At 47.1% G+C, this 18813-nt stretch overlaps 1 protein-coding gene across 4 annotated transcripts; it reads left to right on the forward strand.

The window, feature by feature from the left end:
• The first annotated feature begins 2464 nt into the window (after positions 1-2464).
• Positions 2465-18813, forward strand: LOC131912531 (protein S100-A15A). 4 transcript variants are annotated; one of them, XM_059264829.1, is made up of 5 exons: positions 2465-2596; positions 15033-15235; positions 16121-16175; positions 16393-16573; positions 18560-18813. In XM_059264829.1, exons 4-5 carry the CDS (start codon positions 16424-16426, stop codon positions 18734-18736), a joined length of 327 nt encoding a protein of 108 aa, XP_059120812.1. In that variant the 5' UTR covers positions 2465-2596; positions 15033-15235; positions 16121-16175; positions 16393-16423; the 3' UTR covers positions 18737-18813. The 4 variants fall into 4 exon arrangements, with proteins under 4 accessions (XP_059120812.1, XP_059120811.1, XP_059120814.1 ...); XM_059264828.1 differs by having other exon boundaries at positions 15181-15235; XM_059264831.1 differs by lacking the exon at positions 16121-16175.

Genomic DNA, 18813 nt, shown 5'->3' on the forward strand with positions numbered 1-18813 from the left:
TGGCTTTATGCCACTGGCATTTCCTCAGCTCGCCACAGAAACTGCTGATCAAATGCTCAGGACTGAGCATCACAGAGCTTCTCTCTGGCTGGGACAGGGTGATCCAGTCTTGATTCTTTCTTCACTCTCGAGAGTAATGTGTTATAATGTGAAGAATATAATGTCAAGACTATAATGTATCTCCTGGCCTTGTGGGAGCAGTAGTTGGGGACTAGTATATCCTTGAGAGGTGGGGTGTTAGTCTTTTCAAAAAGGAAAAAAAAAAAAAAAGAAAAGAAAAAGAAAAAGAAAAAGAAAGTATGGGAGAGGAGGACCTGACTGGAGAGCTGGTTAGGGCCATTGCCAAGAAGAACCAGCAGGGGGCAGCAGTACCATTTCATAGGCGAGAGGTGGTGAATGGGGTCGGGGTGGGGGCGGGAAGGATGTTGATAAACGGAATTCCCAGGGTGCAGGCAGAGAAGTGGACGGCAGTAGACTCAAAAGCCAGTGGGGCAGACAGGCGACCACCTCGTTTCACCTCCGGCCTTGGCAGGTGGGGTCTGCAGACTTTTGGCTGCTCGCTTGAGGCTCCTGTCCAGCATGGCTTCTGGGAGTGGAGGCTGAGTTTTCCTTGGCCTCCACCTGCTTCTGCAGCATCTGGTTTTGATGAAGAATATCCTCTTCTAGTATATTCTGAATTTTCTTTAATCCTAGGGAAGTCTTGTTTGTTTGTTTTTCCTCGATGGAAATACCGTTTCAGAGATTCTTCCTTCATAATGTTTAGGAACACCAGCGTCCACGAGTGCTTTGTGTTTTTCTCATTTGTTTGGTTTTGTGCCAAGGCTTGTGTTTCTCACACGGTAGAGGGCAGATGTCTCGTGTGTAAGGCTGCAGAGGCAGAGGTGAGCCCGGGAATGCCAGGCCTCCCATCACTTGTAGGAATTTTGAGAAGGCTTTGGACGTACGTGAGAGGTGGGGGTGGCTTAGAGTCGGGTGGGAGCGGAGGAAATGGTGGACGTCCAGGCTTCTGTTGAAATTCAGGTAACAAAACCTGCCAGGTTGGAGTGGAGTGTCTCACTAATGTTTCACTAACATGGCTGTGGTGGGCTATGAGTGAAAATGAGGACATGGCGCTCCTAGGTCTGGTTGAAGAGTTTTATTTTTATTTTTTATTTTTATTGTAGGTATGAGGGAGAGAACACCGGATGCATCTGGAAGAGTCTAGACTGAATATGGCGGCCGAACAGAGCAGGCCATGCGGGGAGGAGCAAGAAAGGGAGAGGCATCAAGAGAGCTGGGCCAATGGCTGTTTTATAGAAAGGAGAGGCTGGGGAAAGAGAAGCTCAGGGCTGGAGAGTTTAGTGTAGGGGTGTGGTGAGAAGCGCTGCAGGAGCCAGGACTCTGTAACCCCTACTTGCTATACCGAGAGGACCTGGTGGCCAGGTTGGCCATTTGTCGTGAGTTTCTTTGAGACCTAACAGTCTATGGAAGGCATTGAAAACAAGGGACGGGAGGGCCCTAGAATCCATGTATCTAGAAGCAGCAAGTTAAGGAAGAAATAAAATTTCGGGTGAGGAGGCCACAGATCCGCAGTTTAGAAATACTACATTGTCTTCATTCCATTTTCTGCTGCTGCTGCTGCGATTAAATACTCCACAAAAGCAGTTTGACCAGCCACCCCAAGCTCCCGCCACCAGGACGTCCCTGCCAGAATGGACAATACTTGAAAACTGCGAGCCAAAACAATCCCTTTCTCCCTTGTTATGATTTGCTTAAATGAGTTGAACACTAGCATTCAGCAGGAAGCAGAGGGTGACAGACGCTAATATTCATCTCATTATTTTCACCTGCTTGTTCAGGTTAGGCCCCCCCAGCCCACTGAGTGGGGCCACCCACAAACAAACAGCAGGTGCTCTCACCTCAATTAACCAAATCATGATAATGACCCATAGCACACCAGAGGCCTGTTTCTCAGATGATTCCCAGTCTTATCAAGTTGACAATTGAAATTAAGCATCGCACATCAGTGGAAAAACCAGGTTGACTCTTTTCCTCCCTCCCTCCCTCCCTCCCTCCCTCCCTCCCTCCCTCCCTCCCTCTCTCCCTTCCTGCCTCCCTTCCTCCCTTCTTTTTCTTTCTGTCTGTCTGTCTTTCTTTCTGTCTGTCTGTCTTTCTTTCTTTTTCTTTCTTTTTTTCTTTCTTTCTAAGACACAGCCTTATATAGCCCAGGCTGGCCCTAAACTTGCTCTGCAGTCAAGGATAGCCCTGTACCATTGATCCTCCTGCCCACACCTCCCACATGCTGGTATTACAGGTGCATGGCACCAGATTTGACTGTTTCTCCTTACTACTCCATCTTCCCTTCAGGATCGCATCTGGTCTCGTGTTTCTACATGTCTACTCAATCTCTTCTTTCCTGAGAGATCTAAGCAGGAGGCAGGAGTTAGCCTAAGTGACCCTTTGTATTCTTGGGACTTACAGATGATGTCTGATTTCTGGGCAGCCACAAGGAAGGGGCCTGGAGATTGAGTGCTGCTGTTGTTGGCCTGGAAAGAAGAGGACCTTTGTACCAGCTGTGGCCTTTTTGGTTGCAAAACATCAGAATAACTGATTCAAGGTGGGTTATAAACTGAGTAACTAGAGGCTAATCTCCTACAAAGAACTTTTGTATGCAAGAGGCTGCAGATGTGGGTGATTATATCAATCAATCATGCCAACTTCTTTGCAAGTATTTTCTTTCCAGTCAAGAAGCCATAAACATGCCTCCTTCCATGATGACAACCACATCTAGCTGAAAATAGCAATTTCTTTTGGTGATCTTCCTGCCTCCATTTCCTGGCTGCTAGGATTATAGGCGTGAGACACTATGCCTGATTTTAGGATTTATATTATTATATGATACAGAATGAAACACAATCCTATTTTCTCCTATCTGGATAGTTATCTCAGCACCACTTACATACTAGGCTGTCATTTCCTACAGATCTGCAAAGACCCTCCCACAATCATTTCATTGCTTGCTTTCATTAATGTGTGGCTCCATTTCTGGTGCGCACACTTGTAATTCCAGCGTTTCTGGCATCTCTGCTTTGCTCTGGACTTTAGGGCAAGCAAATCTCTCTAGGAAAACCATTCTACACAGCACACTGGTGAAATCCCTACGCTGAGTGAGCCCTTCGAGAAAACCTCAGTTGCCATGGTAGTTACATTTATGGCTCTGTTGACTGTGACTGTGCCAATCCAGCCTAGCTGATGAGTGCAGGGGTGGGGGAGAGCCTCAGTGCTAATGGAGCCGGACTTGGCACTCAGTAGCTCACCAGCAGTTGCTGACAGCGCGTGATCCACATTAGCTCTTGGATGGTTGCTAGAGACAAAGTACAGACGGAAGTTGCGCTTAGTGGATGGGGTTGGGAGACTTTTGTCTGGAAAGTAAGAGAGGTGGTTAGTCTCTTCCTCTGAAGAACCCTTGCCGAGTATCTGGATAGTTATCTCAGCACCACTTACATACTAGATTGTCATTTCCTATAGATTTGCCTGCAAGCCTTTGGGTAATGGGAAGCAGTGCACTCCAGGCCAGCACTTAGTCGGCTGTGGTGGGTGGGGCTGGGCTTGAAGCCCAAGTGGGACAGTGCTTGGGATGGGAAGAGAGGCAGCAACAGAGGAGGAGGTGGCTTGAATAGGGCCTGATGGGAGAGAACGCCTGGGGAGGGTGAGGCCAGGACTGGGGGTACAGTGGTACATACTGAACTTAGACGGTAAAGACGTACAATGTTGCTCTGTGGCACACACTGAACTTAGACGGTAAAGACGTACAATGTTGCTCTGTGGCACACACTGAACTTAGACGGTAAAGACGTACAATGTTGCTCTGTGGCACACACTGAACTTAGACGGTAAAGACGTACAATGTTGCTCTGTGGCACACACTGAACTTAGACGGTAAAGACGTACAATGTTGCTCTGTGGCACATACTGAACTTAGACGGTAAAGACATAGAATGTTGCTCTGTGGCACACACTGAACTTAGACGGTAAAGACATAGAATGTTGCTCTGTGTCACACACTGAACTTAGATGGTAAAGACATAGAATGTTGCTCTGTGGCACATACTGAACTTAGACGGTAAAGACATAGAATGTTGCTCTGCTTTGGTGCCAACATCCAAGTGTAAACTCTTCACTTTCCAAGTCAGGCCACACCTGGGCAAGGCAGGGAGCCAAGAAGTAGCTGAGAGCTGGGGTATGAAACCTCCCGATTCCCAGCGTGAGAGGGCTTAAGGAATGCTCAGTCAGCAGTGCTTTCTCTGGTGTCTTCCTGGGCCGCAAAGTTGAGGGTGGTGCACATCAGCTCCTTGGTCCCCTCCCATCCCTCCCTTCAGAACCTCCACCCAGATCTCTCCTAGATCTAGTGTCTTTCCTAGGTCCTTGCTTTAAACAGGCTGCCATGTAGTTACCACCAAGTGTCAGCTAATAATTTAATGACTTGGTTGATTGAGGGGAAAACCACTCTGAGTTTGTTGTGGGGCAAGTCCTGCACTAGACGCTGGTGATGCGGTGGAGCACATACTCTTCTCAACAGCATCCCTTTCCTCGCCGAGTTCCCCAGGAGTCCTAACTGCAGCACACACAATCCGACTTAGGAGTTCAGGGAAGGTCCTCACAGATACCTAAGCCCATGTCAGTCAGGGAGAATGAAGGGTGGAAGGTTGATCTGGGCATATCCACAGCATGGAGAAACCTCTGGGGTGGGAAGAAATCACGACCCATGATGGAGGAGCTGGAAGTGATATCCATTGCAGCTGGAGAAGATGAGGCCAAGTGAGGCAAGGATTGAGGCCTGAGGCTTGAGTGGAGGCCAGATCACCTACAGCTTTTTTTTTTTTTTTTTTTTTTTTGGTTTTTCAAGACAGGGTTTTTCTGTGTAGCTTTGCGCCTTTCCTGGAACTCGCTCTGTAGACCAGGCTGGCCTCGAACTCACAGAGATCCGCCTGGCTCTGCCTCCCGAGTGCTGGGATTAAAGGCGTGTGCCACCACCGCCCAGCCACCTACAGCTTTTGAGTGACACAAATTTATACTCAAACAGAAATGGGAAACCCACACATGAACTCTCTCTGATTCTCCCTCCATCACACTCTCTGCCTCTCTCCTTTCTTTCTCTCATTGAGAGTGGAGTACGTATTTATTAGTATAGGTAAATGCATATGTGCATGTGGGTATGTAGAGGTCAGGGGATGATGTAGTGTCTCTTCTCTGTCCATTTCTACATATTTATTATTTATGCTTTATTTTTGTTTTATTTTGTTTTTCTGAGATAAGATTTTACTCTGTAGATTTTACTCTGTAGATTTGAACTCCCAGACCCATTTGCTTCTGCCTCCCAAGTGCTGGGTCTAAAGGCCCGTGCCACCACATCCAGCAAAATATTTATTTACTTTATTGTATGTGTTCATACCTGAGTGTATGTATATATACTGTATGTGTGGAGGAGGCCAGAAATGGCACTGAATCTCCTGGAACTGGAGTTACAGGTGTTTGCAAGCCACCATGTGGGTACTGGGAATCAAACAGGCTCTCTGGTAGAACAGCCAGTGCTCTTAAGCTCTGAGAAATCTCCTTAGACTACTAATTTATCTTAAAATTTATTTATTTATTTATTTGGTTATATATGTATAGGTATTAGTGCTCTCAGCCTCTGAGCAGTCTCTCTAACCTACTAATTTATCTTAAACTTTTATTTACTTATTTACTTGGTTATATATGTATAGGTGTTTTGCCTGCCTGTATGTCTGTGCACCACATGCATGCAGTGCCCATGGAGGCCAGGAGAAGGCTTACCTGGGACTGGAGTTACAGTTGTGAGCTGTTGTGAGTCTCCCCAGGCCCCCACCTTTTTATTCTTTGAGATAGGGTCTTTCACTGATGCACATGGATTTGGCTAGGCTGGCCAACCAATAAGCTTCAGGGATCTGCCTGTCCCCACCCTACTCAGTGTGTGCGGGGTAGGGGGTGTTATGTTTGTAGGTGGGCCCTCATGCTTGTAAGGCAGACATTTTACCAATGGAACCATTCTTCACCCCCTTTTAGTACCTTATTATTAGAAGGAATAGGTAAAGATGACCAGAGGTTTAAAGAAAATGAAAGACTAAAATTCTCACAAACAAACAAACAAATAAAAAAAACCAGTAGAATCCGTGAAGACATCAGAAGAAAACTCATAAGTTTATATTTTTAGAGTTAGGAAAGATATTTTCTCTGAAACAAGATTTAGAAAGGAACATTCAGAGAAGAAAAGGAAGCTATTCACTACAGAATAGATTTGCTTCTGAATTTCCTTTCAGTGTTGGTAGGAATAAAAATGTAACATCAGTGCTAGAAGATGAAGACGAATAAAAAGTAGAACCCAAAACCAAGCAAATAGCAAAAAATGGAAAGTAAGACAGAAAAGTAACAAAGTAGAGAATCAGCCCAGGGCTTCCTGGAGCAGAGAATGGATTAAGAACCTCGCTAAGGCTCACATCATTTGAGTGTCCCTCAAGGGAAGTTTAATTCCTAGTGTGGCGATGTTAGAAGTGCTGGGACCTTTCAGAGGTGAAGGTTTTGTTGAGGTAATTAGGTCACCGGGAGTACTGCCCTCAGAGAGGTTGAATGCTGATGTCTTGGAGTGAGTTCCCAGAAGTGTGGATTGTTACCAAGAAAATCAAGACTGACCCTCTCTGGTCTCTGGATTCTGACCTCAATCAGTATTTTCCTCCTGTGTTTCCACCATTCAAAGAAGGTTTTCACCAGAGCTAGGCAGGAGTGAGAATTTTGAGCTAAATAAACCTGTGGGAGCCATTCTCATTCAAACCACAGTACGAGCCCGGCACTCATGAATCAAGTAAGTCTAAACGAGTCTTCCCTTCTCAAAGCTGTGTTTTAGGCATTTTAGCACAGTGGCAAAACACTGATCTGCACACATCAGGTCAAGATTTTCCTTGGAAGAATTAGGAAACTGATGCTGCAAATCCCCTGCAAGAAATATGAAAAGTGAATTTCAGGACATCCAGGGATATATAGAGAAACCTTGTCTAAAAAAAATGAAGAGTGAATTATTTGCCCATGGGGATGTCCACTCTCTACTCATCCTGTTCCTTTAGCCTTCTGCTCATAAAGCATCTCTTCCTCTCCACATCAGGAACATTCTTTCCACACCATAATCCACACCTTGACACCCTCCAGGGCTCACCTCCCACTTTCCAATATCCTGCTATTCCTCTTCATCTCCCTCCTTTGCATACTCGTCTTTATCCTGTGAAATTGCTCTACTCATGGTCAAGAGTCAGTAGAAAATTGAAAGTACAAGAGGAGAGAAGATGGAGAAAAAATATGGAAAATGGAAACAAATCAACCATTAAATTATTGAACATTCATCTTAAAAATAAATGAGGATGATCTTACCTCCAGTTTCTGGAAGGCAACCAGGAACTATGGCAACAGCCTGTATTCCTCTGGAAGTCTCTTGGACTCCCCTGACCACAAACGCTTGCACATACACTCATACACACACACACACACACACACACACACACACACACACACACACCCATGAACCCATATACACACAAATAGATATATGGAGAGAGAGAGAGAGAGAGAGAGAGAGAGAGAGAGAGAGAGAGAGAGAGAGAGAAAGAAAGAAAGAGGAGAGAGAGAGAGAGAAAGAAAGAGGGAGAGAGCTTTAAGATAAACTTCTCTTAGAAATTTCAAAAGTGAACTGCCAACATGATACCCCAAAGAAATAATGGATAGAGGAGAGGAAGGAGTGTTAAGCAAAACTAAGGGTGTGCTAAACGCCTTATTGAAAGCTATTGCTCTGTAAGGTAATTTTTAAAAGAAGAAGTTTGAATGAAGGTACTCTGCATGGGCTATCAAAAAAAGAAACATGGGTTATTAAACAAAAATCTCAATGCCAGGCATGTGATATCTCTGTGAGTTATTGGTCAAGAAGGCTTCAAAAGCCTCCAGAACAGTACAGGCTGCTTCCCTTTCTCTTGGTTACTCACTATAACTAGCTGGTATAATTGCTGAAGGCACCACACACTTTTGTTGTAGGACATAAAGAAATCAGGAATGAACTTACAAGGAAAGCTTCTCTTTGATGACTAGCTTTCACAGTGCAGGAAGGTGCCATACGGAGTGCTGGAGCGGAAGAGACATCAGTGGTCTCACCCAGCACTGGGCCCTGCCTGCTAGAACACCAGTCTACCAGGGAATAGTGGCATGCTTGTTATGGGGATAACTAACCACTTTCCAATTGGATTTGCGGACTGTTCCACAGGGGAGAACTTATGCCTAGCCTTGTCCACTTGGTCAAAAGCTCATGGTTGGGTAGGTCATTGGCCTTGGGGAGTGACCTACTGCTGCTGTTTTCTAAAAGCTTTTGTTACCAAGCTACTGCTAAACATTTTTGTTTTTATCCATAGATTATCTTCCCTTAAGCATGGTTGGAGAAGTTTTAATATCAGATATGTTCTACTGTCCCTTACCATTTGACTTCTCTTATCTTCTGAGCTCTTTCTGACTTCTGGCCTAAACAGAAACTCCAAAATTAAGCAAGTCTAAAATTTCCTAGCTAGGATCCACTTATGAGAAAGAACACATATCATTTGTTAATCTAGAGACTCATAATGATCAAAGAGCTGAGAAGAGGTGACTATTGAGTACTCAGCTCTAAATGTGACATCTGTATTGGCCCACCCCAGTGGGCCCCCAAGGCTTGGAAGCTTTCACCCCACTCTTCTCTGTCCCCAACCTGTATTGGCACTACTTGTCCTAAATTCATGCCAGAGACTTAGAAGAGGCCTGAGTCTTGTTTTCTTTATTTTCAAACCTACCATTCCTTCCTTCCTTCCTTCCTTCCTTCCTTCCTTCCTTCCTTCCTTCCTTCCTTCCTTCCTTCCTTTCTTTCTCTTCTTCTTCTTCTTCTTCTTCTTCTTCTTCTTCTTCTTCTTCTTCTTCTTCTTCTTCTTCTTCTTCATTTTCTCTCTCTCTCTCTCTCTCTCTCTCTCTCTCTCTCTCTCTCTCTCTCTCTCTCTCTCTTCCAACAGAACCTGTTTGAGGTTCACTGTTCTTGAGGCCTATTTGGAGTCTCTAGCAGGGACGTTCAATTGCTCCTCTACCCTTGACAGAAGAGCAGTTTTCCATCAGGGAAGGCTGTCTTCTTAGACCAAGTCCACAGCTTCACAAGGATGCGCATGGGACTGAAAGGAAGCGGACAGCATCCTAGCCAGCCATATTAGCCAAATCCATTCTCATGACCAACGGGAAGACAGATACTGAGGTTGAACAGCCTTCTCCTCACATCTGGATCCCCTGCTCTTGTTAGCTAGATTCTGTTTTAGATTTCTTAGTGAACTTTGTCCACTGTTAAATTTGATCAGTGGTGGTATTACCAGTGCTGTGCCACAAAATCAGAGACAGTGACAGAGAGTCTTCAGGAGGCAGGAGCTATAAGTGATGCTTTTCATCTCATGAAGTGTCACTGACAGCAAGAAGGAGGTCCACTCACTGACCTCGAGTAGTACATTTTTGCCACCTAATACCAAACCATCATATCCATGTAACTCTTTCCCAGTTCAATACCTTTTCACTTTTATCATCTCTTTAGAATCTCCATACTAATCCAAGATAGGAAGTCACATCATTTACTCCCCTATACAGATGTGGTCACAGAACTGAAGAATAAGGTTGACTTCTGCAACATGAGCAACACGAATATTTTGCCATAACAGAGCCCAACCAAGATTGAAAAGTCAGACCTTCATCCACATGGACATTGAAGAACTTGAGGAAATTCCCCTTCAATATCTTCATCAAAGCTGGCTTGTCGGTCATGTCATCTTTATCCCTGTATTCATAAAACGTGTTCATCATACCCATCATGGACTTCTCAGCTTTAGCATTGCTCATCTTTAGTTTCAAAAGTCTGTAAGGAACAGAGATAATGACCCTGTTTCTCTCCTCCTTCTCACATGTGGCTAAGTGCCTCAGGACTGAGGGAAGGAAGACTAAGGGAGGGCGGGAAGAGCTACTGCTTTCAATGTGATAGAATAATTCTTATTCGAAAAGAGGAAGGTCGGAACATGCCTGGGACTTTTGTTTATCTACTCGGGAGCCAAGAGGACAATATAGGTGGATCAAAGTCTAGCAGTGGAGACCATGAGCCTGTTCAGGATGCAGAAGCAGGCAGAACTGGGGGGTTAACATACAAAAAATGATCGAGCCCTAGGACAGTGTACCCAGCCACACTGAGTATTTGATAGACCCCTCTTTAAGAAGCATCAAAACTATCTCTTTCAGCTTCGAAGTCAAGGTTAGAGTGGTGGAAGCAGGATAGTGTCCTTGGTCATCTGCTTACTGACCATCCTCTATCAGGGACAAGACACCGGAGAGCCTCATCATTACTATTTCTAAGTTCTTCATGAAATAGTGTGTTGGCTCCAAGTGTGAGTATATGAGTAAGGCTGTGAGCGGATGTCAAAGCCCCATTCTTGACTAGTTAGAGAACTTCCTGGAGCACCCTGGGAATGAGGAAAAAGGATGGATGACCACAATAGGCACCAACTGAATAGAAACAACTGTCTTGCTTCTTATGCTGTTGGGTCAGATTGCCTGTTTATAGAGGTTAGTGGCATTGTGTTTCTCTCTTCTTTGTGGCCTGCTGATGACTGTGGCTAGCCAGGGTCCCACAGTGCTTCCTATCCTGCAGGTAGCAGAATGGGCTAGGAGAAGGGCACAACAGTCCGGAGATACAAGAGGCAATGCTGACTTACCTGAGCTGAGGAAAGTTCTGTGGAGAGAAGACAGGTGAGATGTGTGCACCTGGACACAGAGTAGAGTCCCTTTATAAGGTTGAAACTTTTGGGATGCTGGGAACCACAGGCCACTGATACAGCCAGTTTCCAGAAGCCTTGCCCTACTTCATGTGGATAAGACACGCTTACCACACTGTGCTCAGCATTTCCAGTGACCAGGTTCTGTGCCTCCCAAGAAAACTTATTTGGAGCAGAAGGCTCTTGTCCCAGCTCAGATTGGCACTTGGATGGTCAGCAGATTGGCAAATGGGAGAGAAACACTGAGCTGCTAGGATTTCTGAGCCTGTGTGTGAGGCAGCATGGTTTTGTTTGATCATTCACCTGACCTCCTACAAATTCCCACGTATTTGTCCTGACAGTCACAACACCCCCACAATTAATGTTTGATGAACTGCACGTCAAGAGTCCCACATTTACCTTCAAATTCTCATAATCCTAACAGCTAGGCTGTGTTTTCATTTTAGCTAAAGAGCCCCTGACATGTGCAGAGTTCGGCACACTCCAGAAGTTTACTCGGCAAACAGCAGAAAGTCCTACTTCAAATTCATACTTCTCTTCCCTCAGGGGAGGCTCCCCAGGCCTCATCAGCCACTGCCCTCTGGGAACTCACAGTCCAGGGAAAGAGGTAGGGTCGCTTCAGTGCATCATACGAGCAGATGCTCACAAGGTTCTCAAGAAGAGGGGAAGAGAACATCAGTGCCCCTCTCTTCCCGCTCTCCACTGTCTGGATTCAGCGTCGGAAGGACCACCAAGGAATGAGTCTGGGAATTAGGCAGTTCAAATCTACGCAAAACAGCCTGTGCAGGAGTTGGCTGTCATGCTATTAAATATGATGTGCCCCACCATGCAGAAAAGGCTAACGTGGGTGGAGGATGAAGGAATGGGTGGTCAGTTGGAACTGGGAAGCCGGTGGGAGGAAAGGGGAGATGCTAACTGAAATGAGACCCCCTTCTGTTGCTCTGTGCCTGACATTCCCTGTGTGGCACAAGAGTTCAGGGTTCACTTGGTGACCATCCCTTCAGGCATATTGGGGCTCCATTGAGCTATGATGCTTTGTCCTCCCTAGGTGGGGCCCACTGTCTTAATCCACTTTATTCTTCCAACCTTCTCCCCAGCTGATCCCTTTTGTAAACAAGGGCCTCTGTTTTCTTTTTCTCCACTTCTCCATATGATGGAAATACCATTTTGTGTTAATAGGCTATAAATAATTTAAATAGAAATAGTTGAATGTTAGAGTTTTTTGGCATACAAGGATTTCTTATTTCTTTTTCTTTTTCTTTTTTTTTTGGTTTTTCAAGACAAAGTTTCTCTGTGTAGTTTTGCTGTCTGTCCTGGATCTCACTCTGTAGACCAGGCTGGTCTTGAACTCACAGAGATCCGCCTGGCTCTGCCTCCTGAGTGCTGGGATCAAAGGCGTGGGCCACCACCGCCCCGCCAGGTTTCTTTTTTCTTAATTTTAAAATTAACATACATGCTAATGAATTTCATGATGACATTTTCATACATGTATGTCATTATACTGTTCCAACACTCAATGTCCACGTCTCTTTCCTGATCATTTCTACCCTTTCACCAGCAACACTCTGCCCCCCAGTCAGTCAGTCCCCCTTCTCTGTGCATGTCCTCTACGTATGAGAGGACCCTTGCAGCATTTGTCTTTCTGAGTCTAGAGTATTTTATTAGTACAATGATCTCCAGGGCTATCCATTTTCCTGCAAATGACATATCTCCCTTTTTTCCTTAGGGCTAAGGAAGACTCCTCTGTGGATATAGGCCACATTTTGTCTTCTTGGTTTGAGCCTAGCCTTTAGTGGCTGAGCCACCACTCCAGCCCTATAGACCACATTTTCTTGGTTTATTCATACGTCTCTAGCCACTGATGGGTATCCAGGCTGATTGTGTATGTTGGCTATTGTGAATAGTGCTTCTTGCTATTATTTCTTGAGCTACTAGAGTCCTTACCACAGTGTCCTTGCCTAGTGTTCCCCCTATGCATTCTTGTAGCTTCAAAGTTTCAAGTTTTGCATCAGTGTCTTTGGTTCATTTTATAAACGACTGTTATAAAAGATAAGAAATAGGGACCTATCTGAACCTATACATTGCTTTTGGAAGGGTGGCCATTTTCACAACCATCCTACCAGTGTGAGAGGTCTTTCCATCTCCTGCTATCCTTTTCAATTTCTTTCTTTGCCGTTTTAAAGTTTTCATTGTACAAGTCTTTCATTTTTCCTGGTTAGATTGACTTCCAGTCATTTTTGAGGACATCAGTGAGTGGACGAGGCCAGGAAGGAAGAGCAGGTAGCATAACCTGGGTGTCTGAGTCACTTTTGGTGCATAGAGTCCCCCGTTGGGGTTTACTGTGATCAGGGAGAGAGACAGGAGTCCCTGGTGGGGGTGGGCTGTGACCAGGGAGAGAGACAGGAGTCCCCCGTTGGGGTGGGCTGTGATCAGGGAGGGAGACAGAGTCCCTGGTGGGGGTGGGCTGTGATCAAGGAGAGAGACAGAGTCCCTGGTGGGGGTGGGCTGTGATCAGGGAGAGAGACAGGAGTCCCTGGTGGGGGTGGGCTGTGATCAGGGAGGGAGACAGAGTTTCTGGTGGGGGTGGGCTGTGATCAGGGAGGGAGACAGAGTTTCTGGTGGGGGTGGGCTGTGATCAGGGAGAGAGACAGAGTCCCTGGTGGGGGTGGGCTGTGATCAGGGAGGGAGACAGGTCAAGAGGAGGTACTGATCTTTGACATGCTGTTGTTTGGTTGTTAGATCATTCCACACGTGATGGCTAGAGCTGAAACACAGAATGTTATAGAGCATTTGTCTAAGCGCTAAGAGTGTGAATTATATGATTTGAAGGTTTTCATTTACTTCTGTTTCTACATTATAGATATCAGAGTGGGGATTTCTGAATTATTGCCTAAAACCTCTAGTTAGCCAATTTCTTGAGATAAATTCCTGAGGAATGATGGATGAATCAAAGATATTTAATAAAATTTTCTATGGTTCTAGCTTCCAAATAGGTGGGAAAATTGGGCTGTATTTTTAGCATAGAAACACAATAGGGTTTCAGTAAACTGGTTGTCTGTTGAGGAAATGTTTTCGTTAGATGAATGCAGACTGGGAAAGGTACTGGCTTAAGTCTTTGTTATTGTTAAGCATGTCATTATGCTACTGATGTTGTGGTGGATTTGGTGCTGGGACTGAACCCTGATGCTGTACCCTGAGCATCTCCCTTCAATTTCTGTGGAACCCTCTGAGACACGGTGCAGATGCTGAATCAGTTACTTGTTCTTTGGCGCCACCTTCTGGGAGAAATACTCATCAGCCTGTGTGGTCCAAGGTGTGCTATGGGGGTGGAGAAGGCTGAGCGAAGGCTTGCCCTGGAGAGAGCCTGAGACTCGAGAGTCAAGTGACACGTGTGTAGAGGTCAGCTCTAAGGTCTAGACTTCTCAGTCAAGTTACTTGCAGTTGGCTGTTTCCTAATGGTCAAAACTGATCCTGGCGCTTTCTTTAACTTTCAAACATCACTCAGGCTACTAAAGCAATCTCTTAGCTCTTTCCACATAGAAAGTCAGGTTTCAGCACAGGCTAGGTGCGCAGGGCCTTCACCTTTCATCTGCTTGCTGCCTAGAGCCTTGTTCTTCTAAGCACTCATGTGCACCCTGTCAACTCCATGCCTGGAGCAGGCCATGTTGTTCCGCAACTTCAAGCCTTTGCTCAGACCTCCATTCCCTGGAACAACTCAAAATTTCTCTTCAAGACACTACTCAAATAGCATCTCCCTCAATAAGTCTTCCTCAGTTTTTCTGGGAGAAGGTAGCCCTTGTTGGGCGCCCTGATTGCCCAGAGTACATGGTAACCATGTATAACTGTTTGCCCCACCCCTTGAACTAGCCCGCCCAGTGTCTTATTCATATTGTCTAGCAGAGGGCCTGGCATGCTGCAGATACTCCTGAAATATGTGTTGAATAAGTAGATGAATGTGATTCACTACTGTAGACTTTGGAGGTTCTCTAATTGAGGGAGGATGTCTAAGGAAGATATTTTTAAATGTGGCCTTGGAGCTGGGGCGACAGGGATGAGCTCCAATGGGAGGCAGTGGATGGATAATGAGACCTTTTGTGATTCTTAGGTGTTTCAGATCCTGGAGGTAGATCCCTAAAACCAGTTGAGTTTATCTTAGCAAGGAGTGTGATGATGTCATTCCAGGAATGCAGTTAAGGTTTGGTCTTGCTGTAGAAGAACCTGAGGAGAGTAACACACTGGCTGTCATAAATGAGTGGACCAGGAATGGGCAGGATGTCCAGCATGATGGGAGTTCCCCTGCTCAGAAGACTGCTTTTTGTCTGATTTCCAGGATCACGCAGAGGCTAAACTGTGGATACTGAGTAGCCCGGCACCAAGAGCAACAGGTCAGTTCCTCTTCCAAGACCATCTTGGGGAGGGGGGGGATGGTGGTGGTGGTGGTGGTGGTGGTGGTGGTGGTGGTGGTGTGGGCTGTGCTGGGTGTGTGCAGCTCTTAGAGAGCAGAGGCCCTCGGTCTGCCTGTTCTGGAGAACATATGCAGTGTGGACGAGCATCTCAACAATGTAACTGTGGCCCCACAGTGGTTTGGAATCCCAGAGGACAAGCATGTCTTTGGGCTTGTCCACAAACACAAAGATCTAAGGACAGATCTATCTAGGTGTAGTGATTGTGTGATCTTGGTAAATTCCCTAACCTCTTTGGATTTCATGTTCCCCTCAGGAGAACGAGGCAGTGATGCCCAACTCCTCAGGGTCCTGTGTGAATTAAATGGGATAATGTACAAGAGGCTTTGCCTGTCATCCAGCTGGTACAGAAGAAGTGGGACGTGGGGCTGTTATGATGGTTGTTTGCACAGGGTGTAGGGAGGCAGTAGCTCCCCATTACCTCTACTTCTGTAGGAAGTTTGGAGTAAGAGACCGTGGGCCTCAGATGGACAGTGCACAGAGCTGTGAGAAGGCCCCGGGATTACAGAGACCTTGCTGGGGAGGCGGATGTCAACTCCTAGAGAAGATGGCATGCGGACGGTGGTGGGGACAAAGATGTCAATTTCTATGCTGTCTCCAGTGAGAAAGAAAACATGAGCAGCCTGATGCCCAGCCCGATTCTCCTGTGAAGCATAATTATTTTAGTGTTCTGCTGGTCCCATAAAGCAGTTCACTGTAGGGGAAGGGATCTTGCCTTTTCAAGGATGCCAACATTTTCACTGTGAACAACAAAAACGGTGCCTTGCTTCTAACCATCTTTTGTTTGTTCTGTTTCTTGACAATTAGGAGGTAGGAGGCCACTCCTGGACCCAGTGAAGGGACTTAGTCTGAGACCAGGCAGGTAAGTCTGTTGAGGGCAGACACTGAGCCAAGTTCACACGGGGCCAGTGAGGGCATGAGGAGGCCCCCTTTCCGACACAGCACAGGAAAGTGGGCAGGAGGGCAGATGTCTCCAGGAAGAAGGGCCCACCCTGTTCTGGGCTTCTGCAGATTGGGTCCTGCTCCCCCCCCCCCCACAGACTCTCCACTGTCCCCTCGCCTCCTCCTCTGCTCTGCAGATCTGCCCATACCCTGCTGGAACCAGTAGTCATGCCAGACACACCCGTGGAGGACTCCCTCTTCCAAATCATACACTGCTTCCACCACTATGCTGCCCGGGAAGGGGACGTGGAGACCTTGTCCCTGGAGGAGTTGAAAGCCCTGCTCCTGGATAGCGTGCCTCGCTTCATGGACACCTTGGTACGTTGGGTCTGGGGCTGGAGTGGGAGATGAAGGGAGGACCGAAGTGCCCAGAACGTGCTGTTAGTGGGGTTGGAAGTGAGTGGTGAGGTGGTGAGGTGGAAGGAGCTGACTCCCAGGAGAACCTCCTGTTCCTGGAAGGAGGATGGAAGAGGGAGGGTGTGCAGAGGGCAGGGTTTGCTCTATTGCCTGTCCTTCCCTCCTCTGAAGTCACCTGCTTGGTTTCACTCCAGCCCATGAAGAGCTAGTCTCTGAGACTTGGCCTGATACCACAGCTGCTGATTCTGCTGCCTCCTGTGAGCATGGGCTCAAAGCTGTTCTCTGTTCACAAGCCTCTTTAATCAGTGACACCCGCCCTAGACTCAGACCCTCTCTGTGAGCCCTGGAAGCCTAAGTCCCTTCGCCAGTGCCTCTGCCATGAGCCTGGAGTGGGTAACTTAGGCTATGGAGGCTGCCCTCGTCTGGTGGGCATGGGAAATATAACCTCTTCCACTTCCCACGCCTAAGGCTTCTTAGAGCTGGGTGGGGCCAGCTGGGCTTACAGAGCCTGCTTGTCCAGTCTGTCAGTCCTAATCCCCAACTACTGTAGTTCTTAGAGACTGCACCACGGAAGAAAAGTGTGATGTTGCCTTCTGAACTCTGTGGTGTCCCAGGCTCTTCGGCCTGCCATCTCTAGAGGAAGTGAGACTCAACTCATTCCTCTAAAATATCTTCTTCACTTACCTCCTTTTGAGAAAGAATGTCAAAGACAACCTCACTCTCTCTCTGGAGTGTTCCTCTGAGAGCTCAGAAGGCAGCAGGGGTGGAAGTTCCTTACTAATTGTTTTTAGGAAATCCTTTCCCTTCTGGGGAGAACTCCTTGAGGGCTTTCCTAGATTGCCCAGCCCTGCGATCATGGAGCTCGGGTCTGCCTTTGGGAACAGACACAGGGGCACAGCTGGCAGATTTGGTAAGGATGGGCATTGATGAGGGCTCTGGTCTTCTCTGGTTAGGAAGCTTCGTGGATGTGATGGAGGGGCTGCTGCAGGGAGAGAAGCTGCTGACCCTCCCACGGGGATGGGCAACTGCCCTCCAGGTCTGCAGCTACTCACAAATTACCTTCCATCCCTCAAATGCTTCCCAGATGTTCCCTTCTGAACTTGAGCGTGCCCAAGTACACCAGGAAAATCTTGCTGAAACCCACTTTTTCTGCCACTCCCTAGTTCTCCTCCACACCTACCTGTCCCCATCTGTCACATATCTTCTCTCAAAACAAGAACCCCGACATTCCTCATGCTCTTCACCCCAGCTCAAACAGCCCCTCCTGTGCCGTTCCGATCTCCAGCCTCAGGAACCTCTGCTTGGACATGGCGGACAGCTCCAGTGGCCATTTCTCTGTCCTTCCCTGCATTCTGTACTCTGTAGGTGAACCAGGTAGAGTTTCATAAACATGCCTAGGCAGGTAGCACAGAGATATGCTCTGCTTGGAAACGGTCCTGCAGTCAGTCACACGGGAGATGTGTGTCTGCATGGAGACAGGTCGGCCTTCCCTTTAAGGAGCTCTCAGTGTGGAGAAAGGAGACAGTGTCTTGCCTTCAGGAAGACTGTGCAGGTGTCTCTCTAGGAGAGCATGCAGGGTAGCTGGGAAGACAAGGTACAGCCACTGAGTGTACTTGATGTGGGGCTGGGGACTCCAGGCTGCTGACTGCTATTCAGGAACTGCTCACAGTTCTCCTGTGAACGGGCCATTTTTGGTCTCTTATTTGTGCCCATGCCACTCTAGGTCCAGTGACCCAAGGTGTCCACCGACACCTGTGCCTCTTCAGCCTGATTTTGTAGCATGTGGTGATCTCATCACTGACACTCTGCATGAGGGCTGGTTTCCTGAATTCTCCTTCTAGGGGGACGGTGCTGCTGCTGCGATCTTTCCATCTCCAGCAGGAAGAGGGGTCTGGAGGATAGGTGTACTGGGTGCTCAGTGGTGTTGATCCTCTTTGTATTCCTCAGGGCCGCAGGCAGCCATACTACATCACGGAGCTGTTCCGGGCGGCTGACAAAAACAAGGACAACCAGATCTGCTTTGATGAGTTCCTGTACATCTTGGGCAAACTGGTGAAAGACTACCATCTACAGTTCCACCGGCAGTTGTGCACACACTACTGTGCCCAGCACAGCCTCTACTAGGGGAGGCCAGACAGTCTTCCACCACTGCAGTCTGTTCGGGGAGGCGTGGCTTGACTACAAACAGCTTACAAAACTCA

This window comes from Peromyscus eremicus, chromosome 6, assembly GCF_949786415.1.
Source record: "Peromyscus eremicus chromosome 6, PerEre_H2_v1, whole genome shotgun sequence".
In the NCBI taxonomy this organism is placed as follows: Eukaryota; Metazoa; Chordata; class Mammalia; order Rodentia; family Cricetidae; genus Peromyscus; species Peromyscus eremicus.

What these genes read in the sequence shown, in the direction of transcription:
- LOC131912531 (XM_059264829.1), top strand. Translation starts at nt 16,424, where the DNA reads ATGCCAGACACACCCGTGGAGGACTCCCTCTTCCAAATCATACACTGC. An exon ending in CTCGCTTCATGGACACCTTG is followed by an intron (nt 16,574 to 18,559) that starts GTACGTTGGGTC and finishes TGTATTCCTCAG; the next exon opens with GGCCGCAGGCAGCCATACTA.